General features: G+C 35.0%; 1 protein-coding gene across 1 annotated transcript in view; it reads right to left on the bottom strand.

Moving 5' to 3' along the window:
* The window catches only part of LRP1B (LDL receptor related protein 1B), a 636,888-nt gene that overhangs the window by 133,976 nt on the left and 475,538 nt on the right, over positions 1–27,374 (bottom strand). Inside the window, exons 33-41 of the mRNA XM_039555091.1 lie at positions 25,354–25,494; positions 23,382–23,507; positions 22,020–22,151; positions 18,242–18,376; positions 17,785–17,914; positions 14,915–15,041; positions 14,609–14,760; positions 14,188–14,312; positions 10,803–11,174 (exon numbers count right to left, since the gene is read on the bottom strand). Coding sequence (XP_039411025.1) covers positions 10,803–11,174; positions 14,188–14,312; positions 14,609–14,760; positions 14,915–15,041; positions 17,785–17,914; positions 18,242–18,376; positions 22,020–22,151; positions 23,382–23,507; positions 25,354–25,494 — 1,440 coding nt within the window. The remainder of the gene's footprint in view (positions 1–10,802; positions 11,175–14,187; positions 14,313–14,608; positions 14,761–14,914; positions 15,042–17,784; positions 17,915–18,241; positions 18,377–22,019; positions 22,152–23,381; positions 23,508–25,353; positions 25,495–27,374) is intronic.

Here is a 27,374-nt window from a genome sequence, read left to right as displayed (position 1 = left end):
ATATTGGTCAATTCTACCAATCATCAAACTAATATTACCACTACAGTGTCCCCAGATAATACATCAGAAAGGACAAACATTCATTCAAGACAGCAATTATTTAATCATGTCTTCAAATATCATTTAAACCCAGTCTTGGGCATTTTTTCACTAGTTGCTTGTATTATTTAGCTCTCTCTATTTTGTAACACTGACACATTACATTAATAGGGATCGAAGTGTCCTGTTGTTATTAACTCTGTTGGCTTTTGTTAAACACCTGAAAAATACTGAAAAACTACCAACTCTGAAGGTCTCAGCATCAATATATAATTTTAACAAGCCATGACACCACACTCATTCAACATAAAAAACTGTGAGCTAGGAAAAAAAAAGAAAATATTAGTAAGCAACTAAAACATATATTTCATGTCCTGAAAAGATAAATTGTACTTAATCCCAATATATAAAAGTGGCAGACTCTGAGAAATAGGAATAATTATTCCCTACCATTATTTTTTAATTACTACAAAAATACATATGTTGGTAACTTCACTTATTATTTTGCTAGAAACAAATATTTTTTGACCAGAAGGTCCATGCAGCTTATTAATGAGCTACAGAAGGCAAAAATTTAGAAATATAATTAGGATTACATTATGTTGGCTATTACAATTTACATTCAGCTTGCTGAAAGATGTAATTTTCACTATGCAATTCATACATACAGAACAGAAAGTCCCAAAAAGAGTTTGGTCATGCTGAAAAAGCCAATACTGAAAGAAAACTTTGAAGCAAATAAATCAGAACTATGAGAAAAATAATTATTTATCAGTTTTTTGTATCTTTCTTGTTAAAGCATTTGGCTATCTTCTGACTACATTTTGTGACGTATCTGTGCAGAAGTATCAGTGATTTGTCTTCAAGAAGAAACAACAGAAAAAAAATAAATGTGATGACACTCCTTAAAGGGAGGTGAATATATGTAAAAATAGTTTGCCTACTTATGAAACAGAATTGATGAAGAAAAAAAACACGTACCTTCAGCTCACCTACAAGTAGCTCAAAATATTGAAATACAGAGAAGGTTTTAGAAATCACCAACTGAAATTCAAAGATAATCAGCTCTTTCAAATATCATGACAGATTTTCATTAAAATTATACACTGAATCCAAATTTGCCACTACATACAGTTCCCTAAACTAAAACAAATGTTCTTAGATATCTGGTTCAACTATTAGGTTTCCCTGTGTGGAATCACAACTTGGTCTCGATGGTCCTCATGGGTCCCTTCCAGCCTGGATATTCTGTGATTCTAGCACAAAATAACACATGTATTGATGTTTTCCAACCAATTCTACCCTGTATCTGTAATGAACACACCACCAGAGCATTTATTGCTCTGCATTTGTAAGACAACAGAAAAAAATAAAAATCATTTTTCTTGTGTAACCTCTTGAATTTCTATCAACTTTAGCTTTCTCTCCTGTCTGAATCTGTCAAGAAATTTGAGAGAAAACTGATTACACAACATGGCCCAAAACTCTTCTGTAGCAGACAAAAGGTAATGATGTTGTTGTTCCTGTCACAGCAAGATGTGATCAACTAAAACTCAACTACAAGGATGAAAGTGCTCTTCAGTACCAGATTTGTTGTTTTATGGGTAATTTCTGTACTAAAGAGGAGAATTGAATTTTCCCACAGGTATCAGAAAGCAAAGTTTCCCCTTCGTACCCAGGACAAACACATCATACTGCAGTTCCATGTTTAGGCCTGTAAATGGTGACAGAAGAAGGTTTAAATTCAAGTTACTATTCATAAAATGGCAATTTCTAAGTTTTTAGAGAACAGCAACATGGAAGGTTATGGCATGTATGGAGACAAGCAAACATTTAGCATACAGATGAAAAATGTTTTAATAAAATACCTAAAATATGCAATTTTGCAAAAAAACCTTTGCCATATATATGTATGTTCCAGCAGAGCAGAGCTAAAAGAAAGCAAACTATAAAACTTAATTCAAAGATAAGGTTCAGGGGAGAAACCTGTAGATGACAATTATTTCATAAATAACTCAAACAGAAAAACAGAGCAAAAAAATATGCTCCTAAAAAAAAAAAATCAGAAGACTTATATTGTTTTAAGACAGGAAAAAAATATTAATTAAATAGAAAACTAACTGCTGCAAACACACACCAAGTGCATTTTCTTAACCCCACCAAAAGTATTAATTCTGAAGGATTTACACCAGGCACACTCTTTTATTTGCTAATAAACTTGTAGTTTTATCATGTTCTGTACTTACGGAATTGAGAACTCCACCAATATAGGAGTGACTCATTTAATAGCTTTAGAAATCTATAAATAAGGTGGTTTAAAAGTCAAGGGCATAGGATTTAGAGAGCAATACAACTTTTAGATAAATTCTTCCAATGCATAACACAAATAACTTTGTTCTTGTTAGCACGTGGTGTGAACTGGACGTGCCAGCAGTGCACCATTCAGGCAAATCTTCATGATAAGAATTTCTCACTGCTAATACAATTTTTTGGGTTAGTTTATACATTTCTAGGGGTTTTCTTTTTTTTTTTTTTTTTCTTTTGTTTAGAGGTTATTGACGAATCTCTAAGTTCCTGTAAATCTTTTATCAGTGATAAAACAGTGACCAAGGACAGGAATTATGCTAGAAATGGTCGTCTAGACCTTTAGGCTGTTCCTTAAAATGAAAACTTTCCAGCAACTTCATATTGCTAAAGACAGGATACTGGAGAACGTTCCTGAGCAACTGCATTTCAGTGTTATATCATCACTGGTTTGCATAGATATTATTTTATATTTCCTTATTTCATACTCCTTTAAAGAATATTCTAGAGCACTTTTTTCCTTAAATTTACTTTATCATTAGATATTCAGTTACTACAAAATACATTGGAAATATGTACTTGTCCTCTCTGGTGCTACAGTTGGGGGATTTAGTCCCAAATGCCACTGACAGGTTGAAAATTAGCAATTTGTTTACTCTAAGCTTCGTATTTTTGCAGCATCATGTAATATTCTGAACTGGTAAAGCATAAAGAAACTGGAAATGAAAGGAATCCCATTTGTTTCACTGACATATTGAATTAAAACACTGATGGCATTAGATGCCTACAGCACTGATTAAATTTATTCAAGCCATGAAGCAACAGTTTATGATTTTCACATGAATAGCATACTTAAGTGAAAAGAACATTAATACAATATGATATTAATATACAAATACTCACATTATTCACCTGCCACTGACGTTCCGAATTAAATCAGTAATGGGGTGTATAACTGATTAAATATCTACACAAGAGAATGCAACAGCTTATGATTTACAAAGGCAATGCCAGAGTGATCACATCATTACGTTGCCAAATGCTATCTATCACTTTTACTGAAGTTAACGAAGATAGATTGCATCCCACAGATGAGACGCAGCCTATAAATATTGTCATGCTGATCTTCATCTGACTTTCTCAGGGAACAGACAAGCAAAAAATCAATAACTGAAGAACTCAGAATATGCTCCCTTATTATTGCAGCCAGAAAATATAAATAATAAAGGGCAAGGTTTAAAATAATCCAATAATACTTGCCACTGATTTTGGTTATATATATATATATATATATATATATATATATATATATATATACACACACATACACACACTAGTTCTCCATTTCATAGATTTTTACTTCTTACCTTCTGTTTTTAAAACCACCTAGAAAGTTTACAGTCAAAACTTTCCCAGTTGCACCACTTCAATTACCTTTTTCCTTCAATTTACCATTTTAACCAACTCCTTTTCCTTAACAATGATGTAAAGCAAGAACAACTGTCAACATCATTATTTTTTTTAACACTGAAAAGCCATCAAAGCAATCAAATTGAGCATAAACTGTACTTTGATATCAGAACATTGGAGATGGCTTTAATGATCAGTGGTGAAACACCTGCTTGATCTTTATTCATTCTCTGACTTGGGTTTTGCAATTTCCCTTTCAGGATTCAGCCTGAGGATTGTTACAGCAGACTGGTCGCAGGAGGGGGTCGTGGTTTCTGTCACTCTGTTTGTGACAGATTATGGTGATAGGTAACAGGTGGTCCCTGTTTGATCTGGGGTGAAAGCAGAGCCTCACCAGCAATAAGGCACCTGAAGGAAAGCGTTTCTATTCACATCTCTCACTGACTGCACAACCAGAACTTTACATAATTCTCACCCTCACTTTGCTCTTCAAGTACCAGGAAACCTTTTGCTAAATAAAAGTTCTCACACAGTAATAAGTTTATCATAAACTGCAATAACCAATTATGCCATCGTTCTATTTAGCCTGAGAATATAATTTTGTTTCAGAGCAGATGTAAAGTTTGCTAAAATTATACCAAGAATCACCAAACACCTGTACCATTTTTCTATATCTTGAAAAAATAAACCCATGCTATAAGCGATCCCACATTAAAGATTATTAAATGCAGTAAGACAGCATAAGCAAAGGCTTTGGCTCTTCAAGGTAACAATTAGCTTAAGAAACTACAAACATCTCCATGGATGTGACCTTATTACTTCTTGAAACTTCCTGAGGCAATACTGGAAAGAATGAACATTTGTTGGGAATGATATAAAGAAATATAAGACCATTCTAAAAGCAGGAAAAAACCCTCCATCTTTTCAGGTTTTTTGTGGAAAGTGCAATACTGAAATCTCATATCTAGCAAAACACTTGGTATCTTCCATAATAACCAACAGCTTTTTATGATGAAATCTATTTCTACCTCCAATTATTTTTTTCTAGACAATGGATAGAGCCCTTCCACAAATGTTCCCTGATTATTTACCAAGGAAAATCACAGACCTGCAACACTCTGTCCTTCATTATCTGATATACAACTTACTCTGTTATTAAATTTAGGGATTGTCTTAGGGTCAGCAGGAATAATGTAACAAAGAATGACACATCACAAGCTTAAGGAAATGCACGGAACTCAATAATTTAGAAAACCAGTAGTATTTTGTAAAACTGTAACTGGAACCTTCCCAGTACAGTTCAACAAGTCATTACCAGTTAGCAAGTGTTGTAACATCATAACTTCAATGTAGTTACACATATCAACATAAAAGAAGGTTTAAAAGCAGAAAGAGATCTAGATTGGAAAGCTAACCTATAGAGATGAAAGTATTTTACTGGATTATTAAAAATCTCAACAATTGTCATGGAAGAAATGTTTTCCTCATTACAGGAGCCCACATTATCTTCTTATGCATTACATATGGACTCTATAAAAACCCCAAAACTATTCACCCTTACCACCTTCAGAACAATAGCATGACTATCCTAATAAGCCTTCCAATAAATACGTATAATCACACATTTTTATTATTACTCTTGAAAAAGAGCTATTTGAGGCATTAATTCCAGAATAGCCTCGCAATCTAATGATATTTGCTGGATCACATTACTCTTTAGAAAAAAATTAAAAAAACAATAAAATTTGAGAGATGTTCCTCTGGGTAGCTTTTTCCTGACAATTCACCAAATGTATTTTTACATTTTATGCAACTAAGTCACAGCTGCTGAAGGAAAAATGTAGCAAATATGTACATCAATATAAATTTGAGGGCAATGTTTAAAGTTGACTCAGTCACAGACATTATTAATTCTTCAGGAACACTCTCAAGTGCAGCAGGCAGAAGGAAACACCCTTCCTCGGTACTGAGGTTGGGAATGCTCGGGATGTACCAAACTAAAAGATCAGTGTGAGGCAGCTCCCATCATGAATGTATTTCAGAGTTTCACACCAGGAACACCTAAACAAAGCATGAAATGTGCAGGAATACACATTTCTAAAATTTAAAAAAAAAAGCTTGATATAAAATTAGTAAACTTCATCCACCTATAACAACAACTCACAGGTTTTACCCACTAATCTTAGCCTAGTGGAAGGTGTCCCTGCCCTGGCAGGGTGTGGGAACTTTAAGGTCCCTTCCAACCAAAACATTCTGTGACTGTCTGATTCTCTAATATGCAGCAATATACAGAAACAAATTCCACTGACAAACCAGACACTTTGTTTTCCTGTAACAATGTTGGCATTGTAATAATAAACACTATGTTTTACTATTTAAACATCCTAGACTTAACAACAGCCTCTCTTTCCCTCTCACTTTCCCTCCTTTAAAAGGTCAAAATCACTGGACCTCTATTCCAACACATACAGTGTGTGAATATGAATCCCATTTATTTATGAAATGAAAAGCAGCAATATTCAAGTATTTATTTTTAACAGATTAAAAAGTTCTTTCCTGGAGAAGAAAGCTCCAAAACTAAAGGGATCTCACACAATGTACAAAATGTAATGCTCTGTAAGAGAAATGGGAACATAAATGCCTTTTTGACAGTTAAATTGGACCCATTTAGTTAGGAAGAATAGTAGCACACATTGGAACACCTTTAAAAGATTCAGACTGTAAAAAGCCTCACAATACATCACAGGATCTGACACTTTATGTTAGCAGTGAAAAGATTTTTGCGTTCCATGGGCATGAGTGCTTCAGGTTCAAAACAGGAGCGTTTTCTTCACATAACATTTCCCTTTTGTGCTGTGAAAGACAGTACACTGGCAAAATGTCTCAGTGCTGTTGTTTACACAGGCAGGAGGAAAAAAACATCTCACTGAGTGTATCTCATGTTAATACTCTTCCCTCCTTCTCATTTGTTTTTTTGTTTGTTTTTCCTTGCCTCCACCTTTTTTCTTTAATTTTTAACTTGCTCGTTGGTCTTCTGTCTACTGTTGTACCACTGTACTAAACCTATTTGAGCACTGCACTGTTTTTCTAAAGATATACTGAGGAAGGCTTTGGTTAATGAATATATTACTTCAAACTTCTCCCTATGATAAATATATTAAAAAAAGCACTAATAGCCTAGAAATTGAAACTTGGAAGTTTTTCTTCTAAAAAGGCTTCTTTGTATAAACATAAGCTTTGAAACAACTTAGATCAGCCAAAAGAATATTTGTGGGAAATCATAGGCCAAGAAAAAGGTAAACTTTTTTTAAGAAGTGGGAATAAGAAAGATTAGCCTGTTAAAATTACTTAGAAAAATAAGAAAGAGAAAGCTGCTGCTGATTGACCAAAGGAGAGTTTAGAGATATGAAAGAATCCCCTCCAAAAAACCCCTACATTGCACAAATAATAAAGGTGTTAGGGCAAGGCACGCTGTGCACATCCTGGTTTGTTGTTGTTGTTGTCATTGTTTCTTGCTGCTGAAGACAGGACCCCACCAGGTACAGGATTCTTGGTGAGTTTTGAATCTGTTTTTAGTGAACTGGAACAAGTTAGATAAAGTTGTTTATATGCTGTATATCTACCTTCCCTGAGCCGAAAATGTGTTAGCTAATGGGTTGTTTATGAGTTGCAAATCTGTTCAGTGAGGTGAAAATTTGTCAGATAATGGGATGTTTATGAATTCTAAATCAATATTCAGTGAGTTGGAACTGTGTTAGATAATAGCTTGCGTATGGGTTGTAAATCTGTTTCCAGTGAACTGGAAACATGTTAGATAAAGGGTTGTTTCTGGGTAGTAAATCTGTTCTCAGTGAGATAAAAACATGTTAGATAATGGGTTGCTCGTGAGTTGTAAATCTGTTTTTAGTGAGCTAGAAACCTGTTTAACAAAGAGCTCTATGTGTCTTAAGTGTTTTTAGTGTGCAGAAAAGTTCACGGATCTATTAGATTTGAGTGACACGTCTGATTTCAGGGAGGTATAGATCTATCTGGTAATAGATCCTTTAGGAGCAGGTTTACATTCAGTGAACTAAAAATCTGGGACAACCATGTCTTGTATGTAACGTACCCTATTTTCTCTATTAAAGTCAATTACTGAGCAAAGGTTTACACTATTTGTGGACTACAACTAAATGAGGTAGAAAAAGGTTGTAGAACTGATATAACCACACTAAGTATTTCCAGTGTGGTTTTGAATCTCTTCCTAACAAAGTAAAACTTCCTACAGATGTATTCTAATAATTCTGGAGGAAAAAAATAGCAAAATTAATGTCAAATATGTTCTTTTTCAAGTCTGAAATGAAACATTATTACTATAATTTTTCAGCTGGGTTCCACTCAATAATTTCTATGTGATCACAGATTCTTAACTCAGAAATGAAAAAATTTGGGAATTTTACGTCTTCCAGTGAATGGAATTAGTGGTGCAACCATCTTAACACTGCTTTTCTCCTTACAGGTGGAGATTGATCAAGTCTTTTCATTATATCAAACAGCCTCATGAATGTCTCCTGTTTACAGTGAGAGAAAAATCACATGCAGACCGTGGGATGGAAGGCTACAGAAATACCAGCTGAAAAAGAATGACTCAACATAAACTGAAGAGGTTTAAAACACATGAAAGAGAGCAATAAACATATTCTGGGATGTTATATCCCTTCTCACTTAGAAAGAAGCGTTTCTACAGAATAACGGAGAAGTATTTCTACAAAATGCCATAGTTCACACGTACATCCCAAGCAGCTACAGTGAATGCTTTTGCAAGGATACAAAATTTCATCTGACATTCAATTATTCAGAGTGCTGACTCTGCTAATGAAAAATGAAATCTGGCATATTAAGCTATAAGTAGAAACACTTCCGAACAATTTCTTAGACCTGTAATTCCCAGCTATGCTTTATGGAATGTCTTTAGCTCTTGTAGAGCAACCTCCTATGAAGTAATGAGGAATGCCTTATTGTTCTTTTAAAAACCAATTTCTATCTGCATTAGCGCTTCCCCAGTACTTATTTCTCTTCTTTGTCTGTTTTAAATGCTGAAAATTCCAATGGCTTTTCAAATGATACTTTTAATCTCTTTTTAAACCACCAGAGCTAAAGTTGTGCTTCCATGTCACCCCTGCATGTTTCTGTCTCTTGTGCAGCTAAGCTCAACTCTGAACCCTTAGGTTTAATGCTTTTCTGGGAGTAATGGGAACATCCTGATTCATTGCTTAGTTTATCTTTAACATATCTTAATACAGATAGCACAAATTCCTCTAAAATATGCACACATAGGAGATCAACGGGAAGAAACCCAAACACCTTGTATCAAAAATAATCACAGTATGGTTTGGTTTGGAAGAGACCTTAAAAGATCATCCCATTCCACCCCCTGCCATGGGAAGGGAGACCTTCCACTATCCCAGGTTGCTCCAAGCTCCATCCAACCTGTCCTTGGACACTTCCCAGAATGGGGCAGCCATGGCTTCTCTGGGCAATCTGTGGCAGGGCCTCCCCATTATCATAGAGAAGAATTTCTTCCTTAAATCTCATCTAAATCTGCCCTTTTCCAGTTCAAAAATATTTTTAAAATGTTTTTCCATGCATTAATGCCAACTGTTTTCAAAACCACAAATGACTCCACAGAAGCCCAGTGCAGAGGCAGAATGTATAACAACTATCCAATGTCAGTTGTGCAATAATATTTTGTCAGTTTGCAACTGTAACTTTCTTTTCTAAAATATATTCCCATTAACATGCAACAGCAAAAGGTGATACAGCAAACAAAATTCCATTTTTCCTCACCACTCTTTGGTTTTGTTATTAAACTGACCCAAACAAATACCTAAATTTAGGCAACATAGCATAAAACAGTAGAAATTCATAAGAGATTTATCCACAACTTAAGGAGCAAATACTATATAGCATTTCAGACCTTTTGGGAAACAATTACTGAAATTGCAGCCTTCAAAAAAGCCAGACAGTACTGAAAAAGGTAAGAGAACAAACAAATTCAGTATCTGCATGTGATAACTGACTCCAGATGAATGTGGTTTGTTGCATATTTTAGAACAAATTAAGTAGAACAGAAATGAAAGAGAGCAGAAGTTTTTACAATTAACACTTCTGTCATACAGATTTATGGATGTTTAGCATTAAGGATGTATTCCTTATGTATTCACATTCAGATTTTACCACGACAAACCTGGTACCTTCCTACACACACATTGTATTACAGTTATGTCAGACTTGGTTGATAAACATTTTATTGCCAGACACTCAGATTTTATTGAGACCTCAGCAGCAAAATGTGGTTTGTCCTATCCCAAAGACTTTGGTGAAGATGCTGGCAGCAATTTCTTGATAGTAGTGCCAAGCTACAAGTTTCAAAGGCTAGAAACTGGTCACATTTCATAAAATTCCTCCTACTCCTGGGGGGAATGAAGGTATAGTAAACATGAGGAGTAAATAAGTACATTACCAAGTGAGCCTCTATTAAAACCAAACAGTTTTGTGGGTTGGAATTTGGCTTTAATTATCACTGAGTACAAGTCCCTTTCTTGGGTTTCACTTCAAGATGGGTGAATCAGCTGAACACCATGACCAAGGTCTTAAAATTTTCTACTGGGAAATGGCCACAACAGAGACTTCATCCTCACTAACTAGAAAATTAATAGCCAAATAGTTTCATTTCCAAGCAATGCACAATGAGGTTTTGTTTCAACGGTAAAGCTCCTTTAAGTCACAGTAATATAAATTAAGCATTGCCACCATCACTTCTGTTTTCTAGTAACATGCTTCAAGTATCACAAGCCTGTTTTAAGATAAATTATTTTGAAGTGGTTAATGTTTAAATGCATCTTATAGGGATAAAATATAATAATTAATTATGGTAAAACTTCATTGATTTTTTTACTCCATCAAGCAAAGTGATCACCAACTCTTCACTCAATACAGTTCATTGAGATAAAATACGCATTTTGGGGAATATGTATGTGGTGGGTTTTTTTTTTTTTTTTTTTACTTACTTTCAATTAGCACTTTTCTGCCAGCCCAGTTGTCTTTAATAACTTGGATGTTTCCATAGTGGGCATCACTGAAGAATATGCGGTTGGTGCCCCTTCCCTTCAGGCTGTAGTCAAAGGCCAGAGCGATCACATTTTTGAAGTACTCTGGGTTTTCATATGGCCTTACTGGAGAATTCAGGTTGGTCTCATCTGAAAGGTGGATGCTTTTTAGTATTGTCCTTCCTGAGTAGAGCAGGTAACCCTCGTGTCTGAGGCAGCTGATGCCATCCTCTGCCAGGTACCCGTGAGCGCAGGCACAAGTTCTCCGAGCGTTCCCGCGGTAAAGGCAGAGCTGGTGACATCCACCGTTGTTCTTGGCACAGACACTGGTACCTGTAAAAAAACCATAATGAAATCTTTTATAAATAAAAATACACTTCGTTAACTTAAAAAGAAATGAAATATCATGTGTTCTGAGAATTCTCCTCTTAAAAGTTATTTGCACTATGTTCACAAGGAAAACGAAGGCTAAACCGGTAAATAATGCAACTTTAACCACAACCGAAAAATAATTTTAAAGAACACAATTAATGAGCAAATACAATGAATGCCCTTTTCACTTCACAACAGTATTTATTTTATTAATAGAAAAAGATAACGTGAGTTATTCTTCTAAAACCAGCTGAAGACTTAGAAAACGTTTCAAGTGCTTTGAGTTTTATTTTTTTTTTAAAACACCTGTTACTGGCAGAAAGTCAAATTTAGCTACCATCAGAATACAGTACTGCTTTTAGACATTTTCTAACAAATTAAAAACATATGTACTGACTAGTAAAAACTCTGTGAATCCAGTTCCCTGTTTTCAATGAAGACATTTCCTAACATTTTGTTCTAATTTAATTTAAAACCCGACTTCAAAAACTTACTCCCTGACAATTACACACCATTAAGAAATCATTGTCAAATTAGTAACTACACTTGTTGCAAGCAATGTTTAAAATAACAGTAATCAGCAATAATTGGGAGCTATTTGTCTTTTTTTTATTTTGGACTATTTGTGAATTACTATTACAGTTAGTTAAGATAATTCAGTTTCTGTTTCTGACAGCACTTTCCATGTAACAACTCAGCTCTTTCAGTATAGTGATTTCCCCACTTCTGAAAGTTTTCCACATAATGAAGGTGAATAAAACATTTTAATAGAATGTTTTCAGGTACAAAACCATAATTGTTGGGGAATATGTAGTGTCTGAAAGCCCTGTTGATTGAATTCTTTAACTGCTACATTTCAAGCTGAAAATCCATTTAATAAAAAATCATGGGAAATGAGAGGTAACTTGCTGTTGAAAGCAGAAATGCTGAATTTGTGTTCCTAGGAAAAACTCCATGAGACACAGTCCTCTGAAGCTATGTAAAACATGTGGAGATTCAGCTATATACATTTTTACATTCAGTTTGCTTAAAAGATTCTTTAAAAGTTTTATTAGGCTAGAAAAGTTAATATCTGTTTGGAAGGATGAGAGGTTGAGAAGAAAAAAAAGAAAATATATGAAAAAGATCCTCAAGCTTCTAAAATCTCTTGGAAAACTTCAATGCTTCCATGGTTCACCAGCTGTAAATCTCTTTAAAAGTGGCCAGTTCTGAAGCCAGAGTAGTCAGGGTATGTCCTTGGACACCTGTAAAACCGCACTGAAGGATGGGAATGTTTGCAAATCCCACTGCAGGACTGGCTCACCAGAAAGGGTAAAACAGGTGTTTGAAAAAAAAAGCATCTATCACAATCAGCACAGCTCATTGGGGTGTTGGGATTTTTTTTGTTTGTTTGCTTGGGGTTTTTTTTCTTTTTGGTTCGCGGGGTTGTTTTAATAACAAAAGGTCTAGAAACTATTTAATTACATTGGTTTTTTAAACAGCTAACTTCTTCTAGTTCAATAAACTTAAATATATAGAGATATATAAAAGAGTGTGAGATAGAAAAATATTCCAAAAACATTTTTCACCTGTTTTTGCCCTTTTGTCCTTCTGGCTCACTGACATCCCCTCCCAATGACATTAACCATTTGTACCCTAGTAAAATTTGAAAAACGTATTAAAAAATCATTCAAGTATGTTTTTCAAACTAACATCAGTAGATTTTTAGGCTCAGTAACCATTTCTCCTATTCCTAATGTGATCAAATCTACAAAGATATCAATAAAAATTACACATAAAGAAGCATTGTTTTATCCCACTGTTCTATTTTCCTAATTCTATAATATAAGGCCCTTCCAAGCCAGCAGACATTAACAATTTCTAGCCTAGTTAAAAGAGATGGGTTTTGGTGTGGCTTTTATTTTTATCCATGAAATATGATGCTCTCAAATTGCATGCAGAAATCCTTAGTAAAATTAATATGTATATATGTTTGCAAATTATTTTTTCTCAAAAATATTTAAAATTTAAAAAAAGTGTTTTTCTTCTTCATAAACATGCTTTCTTTCAAAATTCAGATTTATTTAACATGTCATACTTAATGCAGTTATTTAGGAAAGATGTATGTAGAAGAAACAGAATCTTTGGATAAATAATGCTGTGATTAAAACAACTTTTGAGTGCTACCAACACTGGAAATTTTTTCCTCTCTTTTTGAACACGTTTCTAGAAAATTTTGTCTGGATTACCCATTAGCAGTTTTTTTCTGAGGAAATCATCATCATTTTTGGTACTCATCTAACCAATTTTGCTCACTAAAGCAAGTTTTTCAAGGTATTGTCAAAAACAGAATTTTAGAAGTAAAAAGACAGTTAAAAAGCAAGATTATTCTTAGTCAGGTAATGGAGAATGAAGTTTAACCATCAGTACCATAAATCAAAGAGAGTCTATAATAACTTTTGTCTCTTGAGTTTGCTAAACTAACTGAATATAAAGGAAATCTGATTATTTACAAGGTCTCTTCCCACAGAAAAAGAAGAAAAAACAAAAAAGAAAAGATAGATTCAAACCCAAGTAATTTCAGCAAATAAATAATGAGACACAGAGGCTGGGAATGTCCAATAAGAAAAAAAATCTGGTTTGCTTTTGAATACAAATCTGAAACTGCCTGAGATTACTACTCTGTAAAGCACAAGTCAAGGTCTCCTAATCCTAAGAGTATTTTTTAAGAAAAACAAAAGAAAAACCATCAAACCTGGAATAATAGGAAGTGTTTTGGTTTTAGGTTTTCTCTTTGAAACACTCTGAAGATTTTAGTAGGATTGGTACTATATGTTTTCTTTAGTACATTAATTTTAGTTAAAAAAAAAATCTACTTCAAGAGTAAAAAGTGGAGATAAAATCACTGATTACTTAATTTTTGGTATGCTTTAATATACAGAAAAAGTAGCAGGTGATATAAAAACAATCAATAGCATCCTTAAGAACAGCCAACCTTTCTCTCGTGCTCTATTAAAGACTTTCACTTCCTTCAGGTTTATCCCAAGGCCAGTCCTCATGGTCACAGCATCCGTGGCCTCACTCTTGTGGCCTCTTCTAATAGAGCCATTTGCATGTGCTCTGCCAAAAAAGTTGAAGATGTCTCATCAACAATCCTCAACTAATTCACACCGAACAAATGACTGAAGAGCAGTGTAGAGTTCACTTAACAGGAGGTGGAGAAGCCTGTTCTCATCTACGGCACTGAGGCACTTTTTAGCTTTCAGCATCAGAACGCCCTCTCCTCCTTGGAAACTGCGAGGGATTCTGCGATCCCGCCTGTGACCTTGCTAAGGAACGGCTAATCCTACAAAGGTGAGGCACCTGGCACTGAAATAATGTTTTGAAATTTAAAATACTTATGAAAAATAAATTACCTGTCAGACCAGTAGATGTAAGCTCCGAACACCGCAACTGAAAACATATCCACATTGCTCCCTGACAGCACAATCTCCCGATTCCCTCCACTCTCAAGGTCAATTCTTTCTATCTTGTCGGTACGAGCATCACACCAATACAATTTATTTTCCTAAAGATTAATTTCAAAGGAAACGTCAACAGGCTTGTCCAAGTATTTAATTAAGAGTTATTAAGATTACATCAAAGTGGAACACCAGCTGGCTTTAATGAAACATAACAAATACTGCACATTTTAAGGTACACTGGAAGACAGGGGAACCAACCTCATAATCGATGGAAATCCCATTAGGCCATGCAATCCCCAGGCTCACAAGGACAACCTTCTCAGAGCCATCCAAGTGTGCTCTGCCTATGCAAGGAGTCTGTCCCCACTCTGTCCAAAACAAATACCTAGAATGTTGTAGAAATCACCAATTAAAATTGCAAACATAATTATTACCATTGCCAAACAAAACTATTACTATTATAGTATATATAATATACATACTATTAATAATATACATACTATTAATAATATATAATATTATTAAATGGACACTTAAAAAAACATAAGGCTCATGTCTCTAAATAATCTTAAGAAATTAAATGTATCATAGTGCTTGGCTAATCGAGCACTTCATTAAGATATTGTTTTCAAATTATATATAAGAAGAAATTCTTAAAACTGTATTCTAGGAGTCAATACGAAATTCTATTCCTTAAAGAATTCAGCTTTGTGCTTGGAAAAATAAAAGCAAATTAGAAACAAAAATAATAATTCTGGAACAGAAGCTCTTTAATCACTAACAAAGGTTGTAATAATACAAGGGATGCCTAATTTAAAAATGTTTTAGTTATGAAGCAGTGAGAAGCACTGCGGAAATGGCAGAGCAAAGGGGCTTTATTTGAGAGGAAAATATTTTTCAAATTCTGCCAAATGCCTCATGGGAACAATCTAAATCTTACTTACCTAATCTCATGTTCCTGTATACTTCTCACTATACATCACTAACTTAGGATAAGATGCTAGGTCAAACTTCTGCCTTGACAAACTTCTCAGTCTGTTACTTCAGGTATAGCAAAATGAGGGCAGTTAATCTACACAGAGCACTTCCTTTATGAACAGTAACCCATGGAACAGCTTTGTGGGAATATCTATGAGTCTACAAACACAAATGTATGTAGGTACATCTGTGTTAAAATACACAACAAACACACACAATAGCATCTATTCTGTGGAAGAAGTATCTAATATAACACGATTGAGGCTTAGAATATTACTAATTGCCCAAGGAGAAGGATTTCCATAGCAAATATTCATAGAACACTAACATTTTTTTTAGTAACACGCTGTACATAAAGTGAACAGAACACACAAAACCATTCTCCAGTGCTCTCCTCTGTGTGGGATGTGTGTGTTAGTTGGTTTTTAAAGCTTCCAAAAGTCTTCTGGGCATTACTAAACAGTTCTCCCCCTGTGTCTGGTGACATCATTACATCAACCTGCAGTTAAGCAGCTGTATTTGACTAAATGACTGCAGATATGTGAAATAATGAAGGATAATAATGTGATAAGGGTGAAAAAAAATGAATCCTATAATTTGCTCATCAAATGAAGCTTCTGAACCAACCCACTTTGGCTCTCATTGTAGAGCTTTCTGGCTCTAGGAAAAATGAATCTGTTCTCATAGTTGTTGATATAAAAAACAATAGCATCTATAGTAATGATAGAACTCAGGCAGACTAGAAAACTGAACTGCAACATGAGTTAAATTAAAAATATGTTGAGGAATGTTAAAATAGGCAGTATTATTCAGCTGGGCTTTAACAATCCCTGCATAAGCTTGATCCAACGTTAACCAGATTAACAACAGCACCTCTAAACAGAGCTGAAATTGCTTTCAGGCATCTGGTCAGAGGTCAGAGTTATTTGAGACTTTCTTAATACAGGATGTGAACTAAATGTTGGCCACAGAAAAGCAGACATTGAGTATACTACAATTAAATGTTCCCTAAACCAGTTACTCTGATGAAAAAAAACCAAAAAAGACCGAAAAACAAACCCCATAATTACCAGGTTAAACGAATCTAAAATCCTCCAAAGAAAATCATGAATAGCTGCCAAATACACCTGATGAGGGACAAAGACACCCTTTTGTAGGGCTACACATTCCCTACACATGTCCTCAGTGACAATAAATAATGTCACCAACTAGCTGAATGCTACCTGCTTCCCATCTTGCCGTAACTAGCAGATTCAATGAGCTCTAATAGCTGCTATTTTCTTCTCTATTCTTACAGCTGTCTGCTCCAGGTTCCAGAGAAATGCAGAGTGTGAAGTCAGGACAAGGGGAGGGAAGAACACCTTTGAAAGTTTTCCCTTGAGAAGGGGAAAAGATGTAACAATAATGCAAAGGATAATAAGGCCTAAATCTTTCCACAGAAAGGCAGACCTGTACTTCACTAGCAAAACACTGCTGTGCTTCTCCTGGAGGAACTGAGTGGAGATACCTCCAGTTATCATTTTGTGGCACAATGTTATAAAACAGACGAAGCTTACCTTCCTTTGCAGGAGATACACCATTCTACCAGACGTAAAATAGTGATCTGTGGTCCTCTCATCCTCCTGAAGCATTCTAAACAACCCCCTGACATGGTTACTCAGAGCCCAGTCCATCCTGGGCCTCGAACAACTCCAGGGATGGGGATTCCACAAGGAGTTCTGGAGGTGGATGGGGATGGTACATTCCCTATTTCTGTTAATGCTGTCCCTGCCTTCAACAATCAGCTGGGTGAATCAGATGTCAGTTTTGCCAACCCCTATTCTCCAATCCACAACCTTCATCTCACGTGACTTTCAGCTACCCTGGCCAGTCTCCCTGGTTGTTACACTGGGATGTTACACGATCCTGGAGTTTATAACTACCAAGAATTACACTGCTCTGGGATTTCATCGTGAGGTCCTTCATGAGCTGACGTGGCTTCCTTGGATTTGCTGGGAACTTCAGATTGAAGCCTGCTTCCAAGCAACGTCTAACCTTCAGGTGAAATGGTTTCCTTAGAGAATTAGAACTATTTTTGCAGAGAAACGACGGCATGCCATGAATACAGACAGCAAGGAAAAGCTGTGTGTATGTTAGGAATCACAGGTTACCCTTTCTCTGGGTGTACCGCGATAGAGCGTGGCTGGTCCAGCCCCTGGGAGATCACCACGTAGCGGAAGGAGCCGTTCAGCCGGGCCACTTCAATCAGGTTGAAGCCATGATCTGTCCAATAGATGTTACCTAGGAAAAACACCTGGAAGTCACTGCATGCAGGAAAGACTACTTGAAAAGCATTTAAGTTAGAACTGGAAACTAACTGCTGTATTTTCATTTGCATGGGTCTTGTATTTGTAATTTATATTATTCCTGTTCAGGCTTTTTAGAGCATAAACTGGTATTGAAACTGTTCATTTAAGAAGTGCCATCCAAGAGATATAAATAAATTCCAGACATTTGCAATGCCAGAAATTAGAGCTGAAAGGAAAACAAGTTATTTAACCTTGGGCTGAAGAGGAAAGAATGTACCCTCAGAAATGAAGACAAGTCCTGGAGCAGGCTCAGACCCACCTGCTATCCAGTCCACAGCAATGCCTTCAACTCTCCCCAAACCGTTTGTGACAATGTCTTCTTTCCAGGTTTGGTCTCGCTTAGCTCTGCTAATCTTGTTGAAACCCATGTCTGTCCAATAGATTGTATCATTTCCTATAAAACATGCGCCAGTGATTCTCAGATTAATTCATTTACTTCAGTCCAAATATCTGCATTAGCAATTGCAAATATTGCGAGTTATAGCTTTATTAATATGTATCAAGTACCAAAATTATCAGCTTTAATTCCTCATTCCTTTTCCTTTTCTTAAATTTTGTTTCAAATAATGCTGCCAGAATTCTAGGCTGTTTAGTACAGCACAAGCAGCACAACAGAGCCATGACAACAGCTGGAAGCTACTACCTTTGTTAAAAATCACAATAAATATGCTGTCTTTACCTTCTTCCTAATGGAATAAATGCTTCAAAACATACAATTTTGTTTATCACCATTCCAAAATATTCAGGAGTCTGAAAAGCTACAGTGTAAAACTGCTTATACAGTGTTTTCCTTCAGTAATCAGACACACTGAATTTTGACAGTATAGGGAAAAAAAATTAACTAGGGAAATAAAAAGTGCCACTTGAGAGTGATATGCTGACAAAAGAATAAAAAATATATATTACATCCACAATTCAGCTTTTATTTTAAATGTCCTGACAAGCTTCCACTGAGTCTTTTTTTTTTTGGTGTTTCAGACATCTCAGCTGTCTTCCCAGCCTTTCTGCTGCAGTGATTGTCCATAAAAATGGAAAAAAAGGCACAACTTTGACCATTTTAACTCAACAGCCAGGCCAAGAATTTGAAGTGGCCCAAGCACAAACACAACTTCCCTCTGTTGCACATAATAAACTCAAAAGGGAGATGGGGCAAACAAAGTGAGAGCTTCCCTTAAGCAGAACTGTCTCTATTTCCAGTGACAGGGTTCTGTAGGGAAGCTGCAACCAACATTCTGCTTGCAAAGTAATCAGCTGATGACCTCCTGAGTGAGATGTTTTGTTTGGGAAAGACACTGCTCAGAGATAATAAATAATATTTGTTCCATCATTATTTTTTTCATACTTTGTATATCTGCTTTTAATTCCATAATACAGTGTGTGTATTTATAGAATATATTTCTACATACAGCATAGAAATGTTACCTATAAAAATAAGTATAAATATTATCTCTACATCCACATGTATCCATACATATCTTCAGGTGTATAAATATTTGTGTAGATAGATAAATATATTTATAAAAAAAAGAGAGTTATTCGTGACCAAACAATATTGGTATGCTCAAGAATCTTACCACACCACCAATCAAACAAATGACAATTCTGGCTTCAAGTAATCAAAACAAATATGAGAGTCACGCATTTTGCTACTTATTTGCTAATTAGAATTTAGAAGTATCAAAACACAGGGAGAGAAAAGATGTACCCATCTTCTAGCTCGTTCATGTCTGCAAGACATTGTCATTAGACTTTTAATTATGATACACTGTACTACTAGCATACACAAATATATTTTATCCACTTTGCATACCTAATTTACTGAGAGAACAGAAAAAATTGGGAAACCTTCCAGAATAAGAGTGAAATGCAAGAAACACTCACTAAGTGGAAAATAAAAAAAACAAGATGAAAACTGAAACTACCTCCACTTGCTTTCTGAATCCTATTTCATGTAAGTAGGTTTTAGGAATGAATTTATAAAATTCAATGTAAGGTACCAAAATGAGAAAAACAGTTGTTTTTGAAGCTGAAATGCAGTTGAAAGCTGCACTATAACTTTTCTATAAGACACAATCCCCTTGTGATTTCACTGTTGCACACCATTTATATTTATCTTTTGCAGTGCATTTGTCACTGCCAATTGTATTCATGTTCTCTGCGCTGGAACTGATCATCAGCCAAGTTGGAGAACCTCACTCCATTTCATCCTGCCTCAAATTTAATTTTCCAAAAAGCCAAAAATCTCATTCTTCCAAAATATTGATTTGATATTTATTAGCCAAGTCCACATAAAACTCTCTAAAGTAGGAGCTAGCATATCTTATGACTATGGTTAAAAAAAAAAAAAAATAAATCCCAAACCAAAAAACATGAGATACAAATTGTATAGGACCTAGTATTGGTCCTATATATATACATATACATATCCTATACACATAAAATTGTAGTATTGGTATTTTAAATTTAAAAAGGTCAAATTTTAGTCTTCTGTATTAGAGATCATAATTTAGTAATGTTTGCATAATTTAAATTTTTAAAAAATGTATTATAATAAAAAAATGTCATCCCTAGAAAACCCAATTGTCTTAGTACTCTCTCTCACAAACATGTGTGGTTACCACTTCTCTCTCCTCCTGTATCTTTCCAGGAATAGATTAAATCTCTGTATCAGAGTCTTTCCCATCTCAGAAGTCTGTACAAAGGCACTGCCTTTAAGTGATTTTTATGTCTCTGGAGACCGTAACGGAACTATACCCGTGAAACAAGAAAAGCTCTGAACATCAGCTGCCACTGATTTGAAAGCAAAACATACAAATATGAGGGCACTGTAAAATGTTGTGAGAACTTGAAATTTTGCTAGACAGAGATGCAAGAGCATCAATGAAGAAGCAGGTAAAAAACAAGAAGATTTAATGAACTTAACTTCTAACCTGATAACAAGAGATTAGTGATATTTGTGTGATGAAGTGATCCAACACAGCCAACAGAAATAGGTCTGATTTCAATACCAAGGCAAATATTAACCTAAACTTAAGTAAAAAATTAGGATCTCTCAATGCTGAATTCCCAGGCAGAATCTACATCAAAATAAAAAACAATGGAGTATGACAAAATAATTGTATATTTCAGGAAGCCAGTGTCTTTATTTATATAACACAGATAACTTAAGATTTTATTTCTAGACTGCCAGTTTGTAAACTCAAGGGGTAACAAAATGAGTCTCAAAGGAAGGCTGGTCAAAGAGCTGATGGGTTAAAAAGATAAAGACACAGGGTATTTTTCAGGTCACTACTTGGTCACAGATTACTTATTTTCCAAAAACTAATCAAAAATTGCTAGCATGTTTGAAGATATCCAAGCACCACTGGGAAATGTATCCAGTCACTTTTAGAATCTGATCTTCAATTTTTTCCCACCTTCTTTCACATGCATGCAAAACTGAGACCTCCTAATTTCATAGGAGGTTTGTGAGGCTGTGTAAACTAAAAACTATTTCTGTAATACAGGGGAAAGGTACATAGTATACTCCAGGTGGAAATGCCTGCTCTTCAGGCTGCCAGAGCACCTTCCAGAAGGAAGAAACAGATCCAGACTTGGCTTGTGCCTTGCAGGGAAGTGGCTGAGCTGTGCTGGATAGGGAGAAAACTGTCCCACTCAGCTGTCAAAGCCACCTGTTAGCTACAACACCACACAGGACTAAGAAAATTCCATGGAAAAAGTGTCACAGCAGGAACAAGCCTTTTTCCTCAATGAACACTTTCTGTAAAACCAATTTCCTACGCAAGTTCTCAGTGATGACTCCACCAAAAAAGAGCAGCTGCTGCTGCCAGAACAATCTGCATATGCACAATACAGGTTCTCCTATTTACTGTAAATGTTAAAGGCAGAGCTTAACTGTGTAACATGATCCATTTCCAACTCCTTTAAATGCAACTGTAATTACTTAGAAGGTTTGAAAACAAGGGGTTATTTCATTTATGAGAAGAATTTACAATTCTTACCACATATACAATAAACTATACATACACAATATTTACCTGCATGGAAGTCTATGCCTACAGCAAATGAAGTTCCAGATATTGGCATTAAAGCATCCATTTTATCATTTGGATCGAGAGGAATTCCTCTAATTCCCTCATGAACAGAGTACATCAGAAATGATTCAATACCTACAGGAAAGATAAAGCAGCCAGTGAGAGCGAAGTGGAAGCTTTCCCGGTTTCCAAGAATTGAGGAGCTAGCATGCATTGGACTTAATTTTCCAAGAGTGCTCCACTGTTTTTCAGAGTGACAACTCCAGCTCTTTGAAAAAGCATCCATGAGTTATTACAGTGCATTTCTAATTAAATTCCAAATGTGGTCCTATAAAGAGAAGGGAATTACTGCCCATTTCAAGCACCACCTTATCATTAACTAATGAGTAGTAACGAAAATTAAGAAAGATGAATTAATGACATTTAGGAAAAAAACAGTTTTGAATTATGAGAAATTTAAGAATATTTTCAGTGCACATCTGCACTTTGTGAACATATTCAGCAAGAGATAATTTTAAAGAACTTGTGGAAAACAGGACAGTAAATTGTCTTTTGAGGTACAGAATTCATCTCACCTCAGTTATGCACATTTCCCTCACAGACAAGAGGGAGAAATACACAGTTTTAGTGACCAGCATGGTTGATGCATTTTAAATGGCTACTTTTGTGTTAGATTAATCACATTCCAAATGCTCCTATTTCTGTTGAGTAGGAATAAATTCTACTCAGTAGAGGTCTTCTTATTCAGTAGTTTTCAGGAATTACTTAGTCCTAATTAATAGTAATAAACAATACTAAGTTTATAAAACTATAAGGCACCTTGACCATAAGGCTGCTTCACGTTATTCAGGCAAAGAGTAAGACTTTGGCTGTAAGCTACATTCTGATTTTTGCCAACTAAAATAGAAAAAGATTGAAGGAAAAAATTGGTTTTAATTTTATATTAAGGGCAATACAACAGGATGAGATACCCAACCATTCAGATACTTGTAGCCTATAATTTAGTTTAAAGGTAAGGTAGATGGCCTTGAACAAGTATTTACTGCTATTAATAATGATTCAGATGGTCTGCTTTTCTGCCTACATTAAAAAAAACACCAAACAAACCCAAAAAACAAAACAACAGAAAAACCCCAAACAAACATAAAAATTCCTCAAGAGTTTCCACGGAAATTTATGTATTTAAATAATTAAATGAAAAGGTAAATTTAATTCTGTCTTAACCACAATAGACATTTCTGTGTAACTGCTTCATTCAAGCATATTAAGTAAAGTTATTTAACTGACTAAAATAAGTTTATTTACTCATTGCAATATTCCCCTAGAACTTAAGCTGGCTAAAATAAATACTGAAAGCCGTTTTACCTTTGCAGGCCATGCGGTTTTTTTGGAGGTTGTAGCCTACTGTGCACACACAAGTTCTGGTGGTTTCTGATGTTGGCAAACAAAGCTGGGAGCATCCCCCATTGTTTAACTGGCAGGAATTGCTGCCTATGACATGATGGGAGAAGAGGGAGAGAAAACAAAACCTGGGTGAAACTGGCTAAAAATGAGTGCTGTTCTCAATATATTATTATTATTATTTCCAAATTTTGTTCAAGTCACATACTCAAAAAATTGATATATGCATAAAATATTTCACATATTCATATACCTTTCCACGTTTCACTGCTGCAGAATTTCAACCCCACATTTCCCCTCAGAATATAAATAATTTCATTTTCTGAAAAATCTGCCTATTTTAAAGTAAAAGCATACGAAAAACCTGAAAATTCTACGTTAATGGCAAAATCTCACTGACGTTACTGTATCTTATTCCAGACCATGAACAAATCATTCATTGTATCTTATTCATTGATCAAATGTTATATTAACCTTGTTATCATCATGACCCAGCCTTTTTTTACTGTATTTAAGATATAGTTCAAAGTAATCTCACAAATCCATGCTCCTCCTAACTGCTTAATTGATACAATATTTAATTTTAGGTAATAGATTAACAAATTTTAATGAGATTTATAATAAACATTACACACAGTAAACTAAACACATCTCAGAAATTTGAAGCTTCATGAAAAAACATTTAAATCCACTAAGATATTCACGGAATTAGTTGATTACAAGTTACCAAGCCTACAAAAATCAGAGCACTACTTGTTGCATTTATTTCCACAGTCCTAATTTTGAAGTAGAAAGCATTTATTCACCTAAAATCACAGAAATTTTCTAATGATGCAGCAGACACCAGACACTGCTAAAGTCTGATCACCCAGGAGGCAACGTAGGTGTCTCTATGGTAGGGAGTTAAAGCATTTTAAAATGATAGAAACTTTACTGAATGCCTAAATTTTTGTTACTTGCTGTTCTACCACACTTAAAACTAAGGGCCAGGACGGCAAAGCACCTTTGGTGTTTCCTACATGAGGTAAAATTGCAAGAGTCCCCAGAAAGGTTTAATATGGAACTGAATTATTGCGCTCCACATAAAGATTACTTCTTGCAGAAACCATCTGGAATGGTTCTTCTGGAAGCTTCTCCACAAAAAACCAGAATCCCAGAATGGTTTGGGTTGGAATGGACTTTAAAGATCATCCTGTTCCAACCCCCTGCCATGCACAGGGACATCTTCAGCTATCCCAGGTTGCTCCAAGCCCTGTCCAACCCAGCCTTGGACACGACCAGGGATGGAAAGCCCACAATGAAATGGAATAATTTGCTTGACTTAGATCCCATCCTCATCACTTTTCAACTGGAATCCAAATTAAATCACAAATGTTTTCATCACCAGTCACCAAATTCATAACACTGTGTGCATGACCCCAAATCACACCTTTTTATACTATCATAGCTTCCGCTGTGCCAACTAATTTTTGGCAGCATTAGCAATATCCCCTATTTTTCTACTGCCTCGATTTTGATTTATACTTCTGTCATTTCTGTCAACATAGATGAATTGAACTGTTTTTAAAATAGATAATGAAGAATATCAATGAATTCTCTCATAATAGTTCACTTAAAATTTCTATAATTTGAATAATGAGGTTCACATGTTAAACATCTATTTTTACTAAAAATTTTAAACTCTCTAAAAGAACATCAAGCTTCACTTTAGTGTAAACATCTGATAAACTAAAATATGGTAGGCAGATATGCTAACTAAATTGTCCTATTAAATCCACTAATTTATTCAAAAATCAGGAATTTTTATCAATACAATATATTTTATCAGTGAATTACAAAAAATACATTTATTATTTTCTTCACATTGGGAGAATAACATGAGAAAAGATACTCTGCACTTTAAAAGTTGGTTAAACGTACTTAAAATTTACTTTACCTTGCTGTGCTGCTTTGTCATACACTTTCATGTGAACAACACCTGCAGTTTTGTTTCTTAGGACAGTTGGATTCCTTCCATCTTTTTTATTACAGGTACCAATCTGAGCCAAGTTCTGGTCTGCCCACCAAAGCTTTTTATCTGTAAAATTTCCAAGTTTTAAAAATTAAGAGGATCACTATTGAATTGTAGATGGTTGAGACCTAAGGCAGGAAAAAGCTTTTGAGGTTAATTCTCAGATTGGTTTTAAGAGAAATTGCTTAAAGAGGTCATAGAGGAAACCTGAAGAAATTGTGTTTTAAAGATTCTGCAGACATGAAAACAGTTTTCACCAGTTTCACTTTTGCTGTGACAACTGCTTATTTAAGGCTACCTGCATAGAAAAATGCCTCACTTTTCATATATATATATATATATATATGGAAGTTCTCGTGTTACCCTAGGGAAGAAATTCATTGTCACAAGTGAACAAAATTGCTTGAAATGTTAAACCACATCTTTTATTAAAAAAAGTCACAATCAGTAACTAAAAAATCATGAAAAAAATGAAAAGCAGGCCCTGCCTCCCAATGTTTCAGAATAAAAATTTTAACAGCTTTGATATCAAGCTCGAACATCAGTGAACTAATGGCTGAAGACTGAAGCCAATCTTCTGACTGTCCTTGTCACACGAGACCTCACTCATTGAGTACAAACAGATGAACACTGAGATGGTCTCAGGGTTCTTAATTTCAGACAGAAAAGGTTGTTACTATAGAGAAACCAAAAGTAAAGGCTTGAACTGAAAACCTTTAAGCTTCAGGAACACTGCCTTCCCAACAAATATTGTGTGTTAACTTCACTTTTAGTTAACTTTCTTTTCGGGTAAAATATTTTTTGCCTATGCTTCAGTTTTAATATTTAAATAACCAATTCATAGAGCCACACAGTTCAGTGTTTCATGACAGAAACTGCAGAACTGAAAAGTAATTTCCACTGTGGTAACTGTAAGAAGTTACAGCAAAAAATAAAATACATAGGGAAAAAACCAAAACATACTCTCCATAGATATATGCTAAGGCCAGAATCTATGGAATGAAAAATATTCTGAATATGGAGATTTGAGACAGAAATGGAACTCTATTTAAATTTGGGTAAAATTTAAAGAAAGTCTGTAATTTTATGCACTGACTGGTCAATCTAGAATTGATTGATTCAAAACACCATTCTGCAATAACAATTAGTAGTAGCTTGCATCTGATGACACTATCAGAAAATCCTTAGACCAAAAAGCACCTGTGCCCAATTTTGATTGTGGCAATTATAACAAAAAGGCACATGAAAGCTAAAAGCAGAAAGGTGACTCTGGGCAACAATCCATATATGAAATAATGGGAATTGGACTTTTTTCCCCTGTTAGTTAATGGCCCACAATCCTACAGGTTAGGGTAACTTTTTCAATGAAATGTTTGTGTGTGAAGAAGAGTTTTTGTTCTTCACATCCTCTATGTGACCACAAATTAGAACAGGCCATTAAATAATTTTAGTAATGACTGGTGTCTTGTGCATAGCAACATGAACTTACTGTTTTACATATCCAAACCATTCTATAAAAAAATTAGTTGCTTTGTAAGACTGGAGTACAGGAAAGAAGCAAAAAACATATGGTTTTGGCATTTTTATCTTTTATTTCAAAGAAGTAATCACTCTTCAAGGCATTTCTTTAATATTTTGTGCAAAACCTCAACTTTGGCTACGGTTTCCACAGCCTCCTAAAACTGCCCTTGTCTGATTTCCTGACCAAGTCACACAAATCCTGACATTTCAAGTATATCAAAAAAAAAAAAAGGTAAAAAATAACATTAAAAACCCCCCACCAATCTAAAAAAAAACAAACCAAAACCCCCCAACAACTAACAAATTCTGAAGTACAGACACCTTGAGGTCAAACCTCTTATGACTGCCTGCCAAAAAACTTGCCAGTTGTGCCCTAAAAACTAAAAAATAAATGTTTTAATTCTTCGGAAAGTACTAGGTGACCA

This window comes from Corvus cornix, chromosome 7, assembly GCF_000738735.6.
Source record: "Corvus cornix cornix isolate S_Up_H32 chromosome 7, ASM73873v5, whole genome shotgun sequence".
Taxonomy (NCBI): Eukaryota; Metazoa; Chordata; class Aves; order Passeriformes; family Corvidae; genus Corvus; species Corvus cornix.
This window is presented reverse-complemented; position numbering and strand designations above follow the sequence as displayed.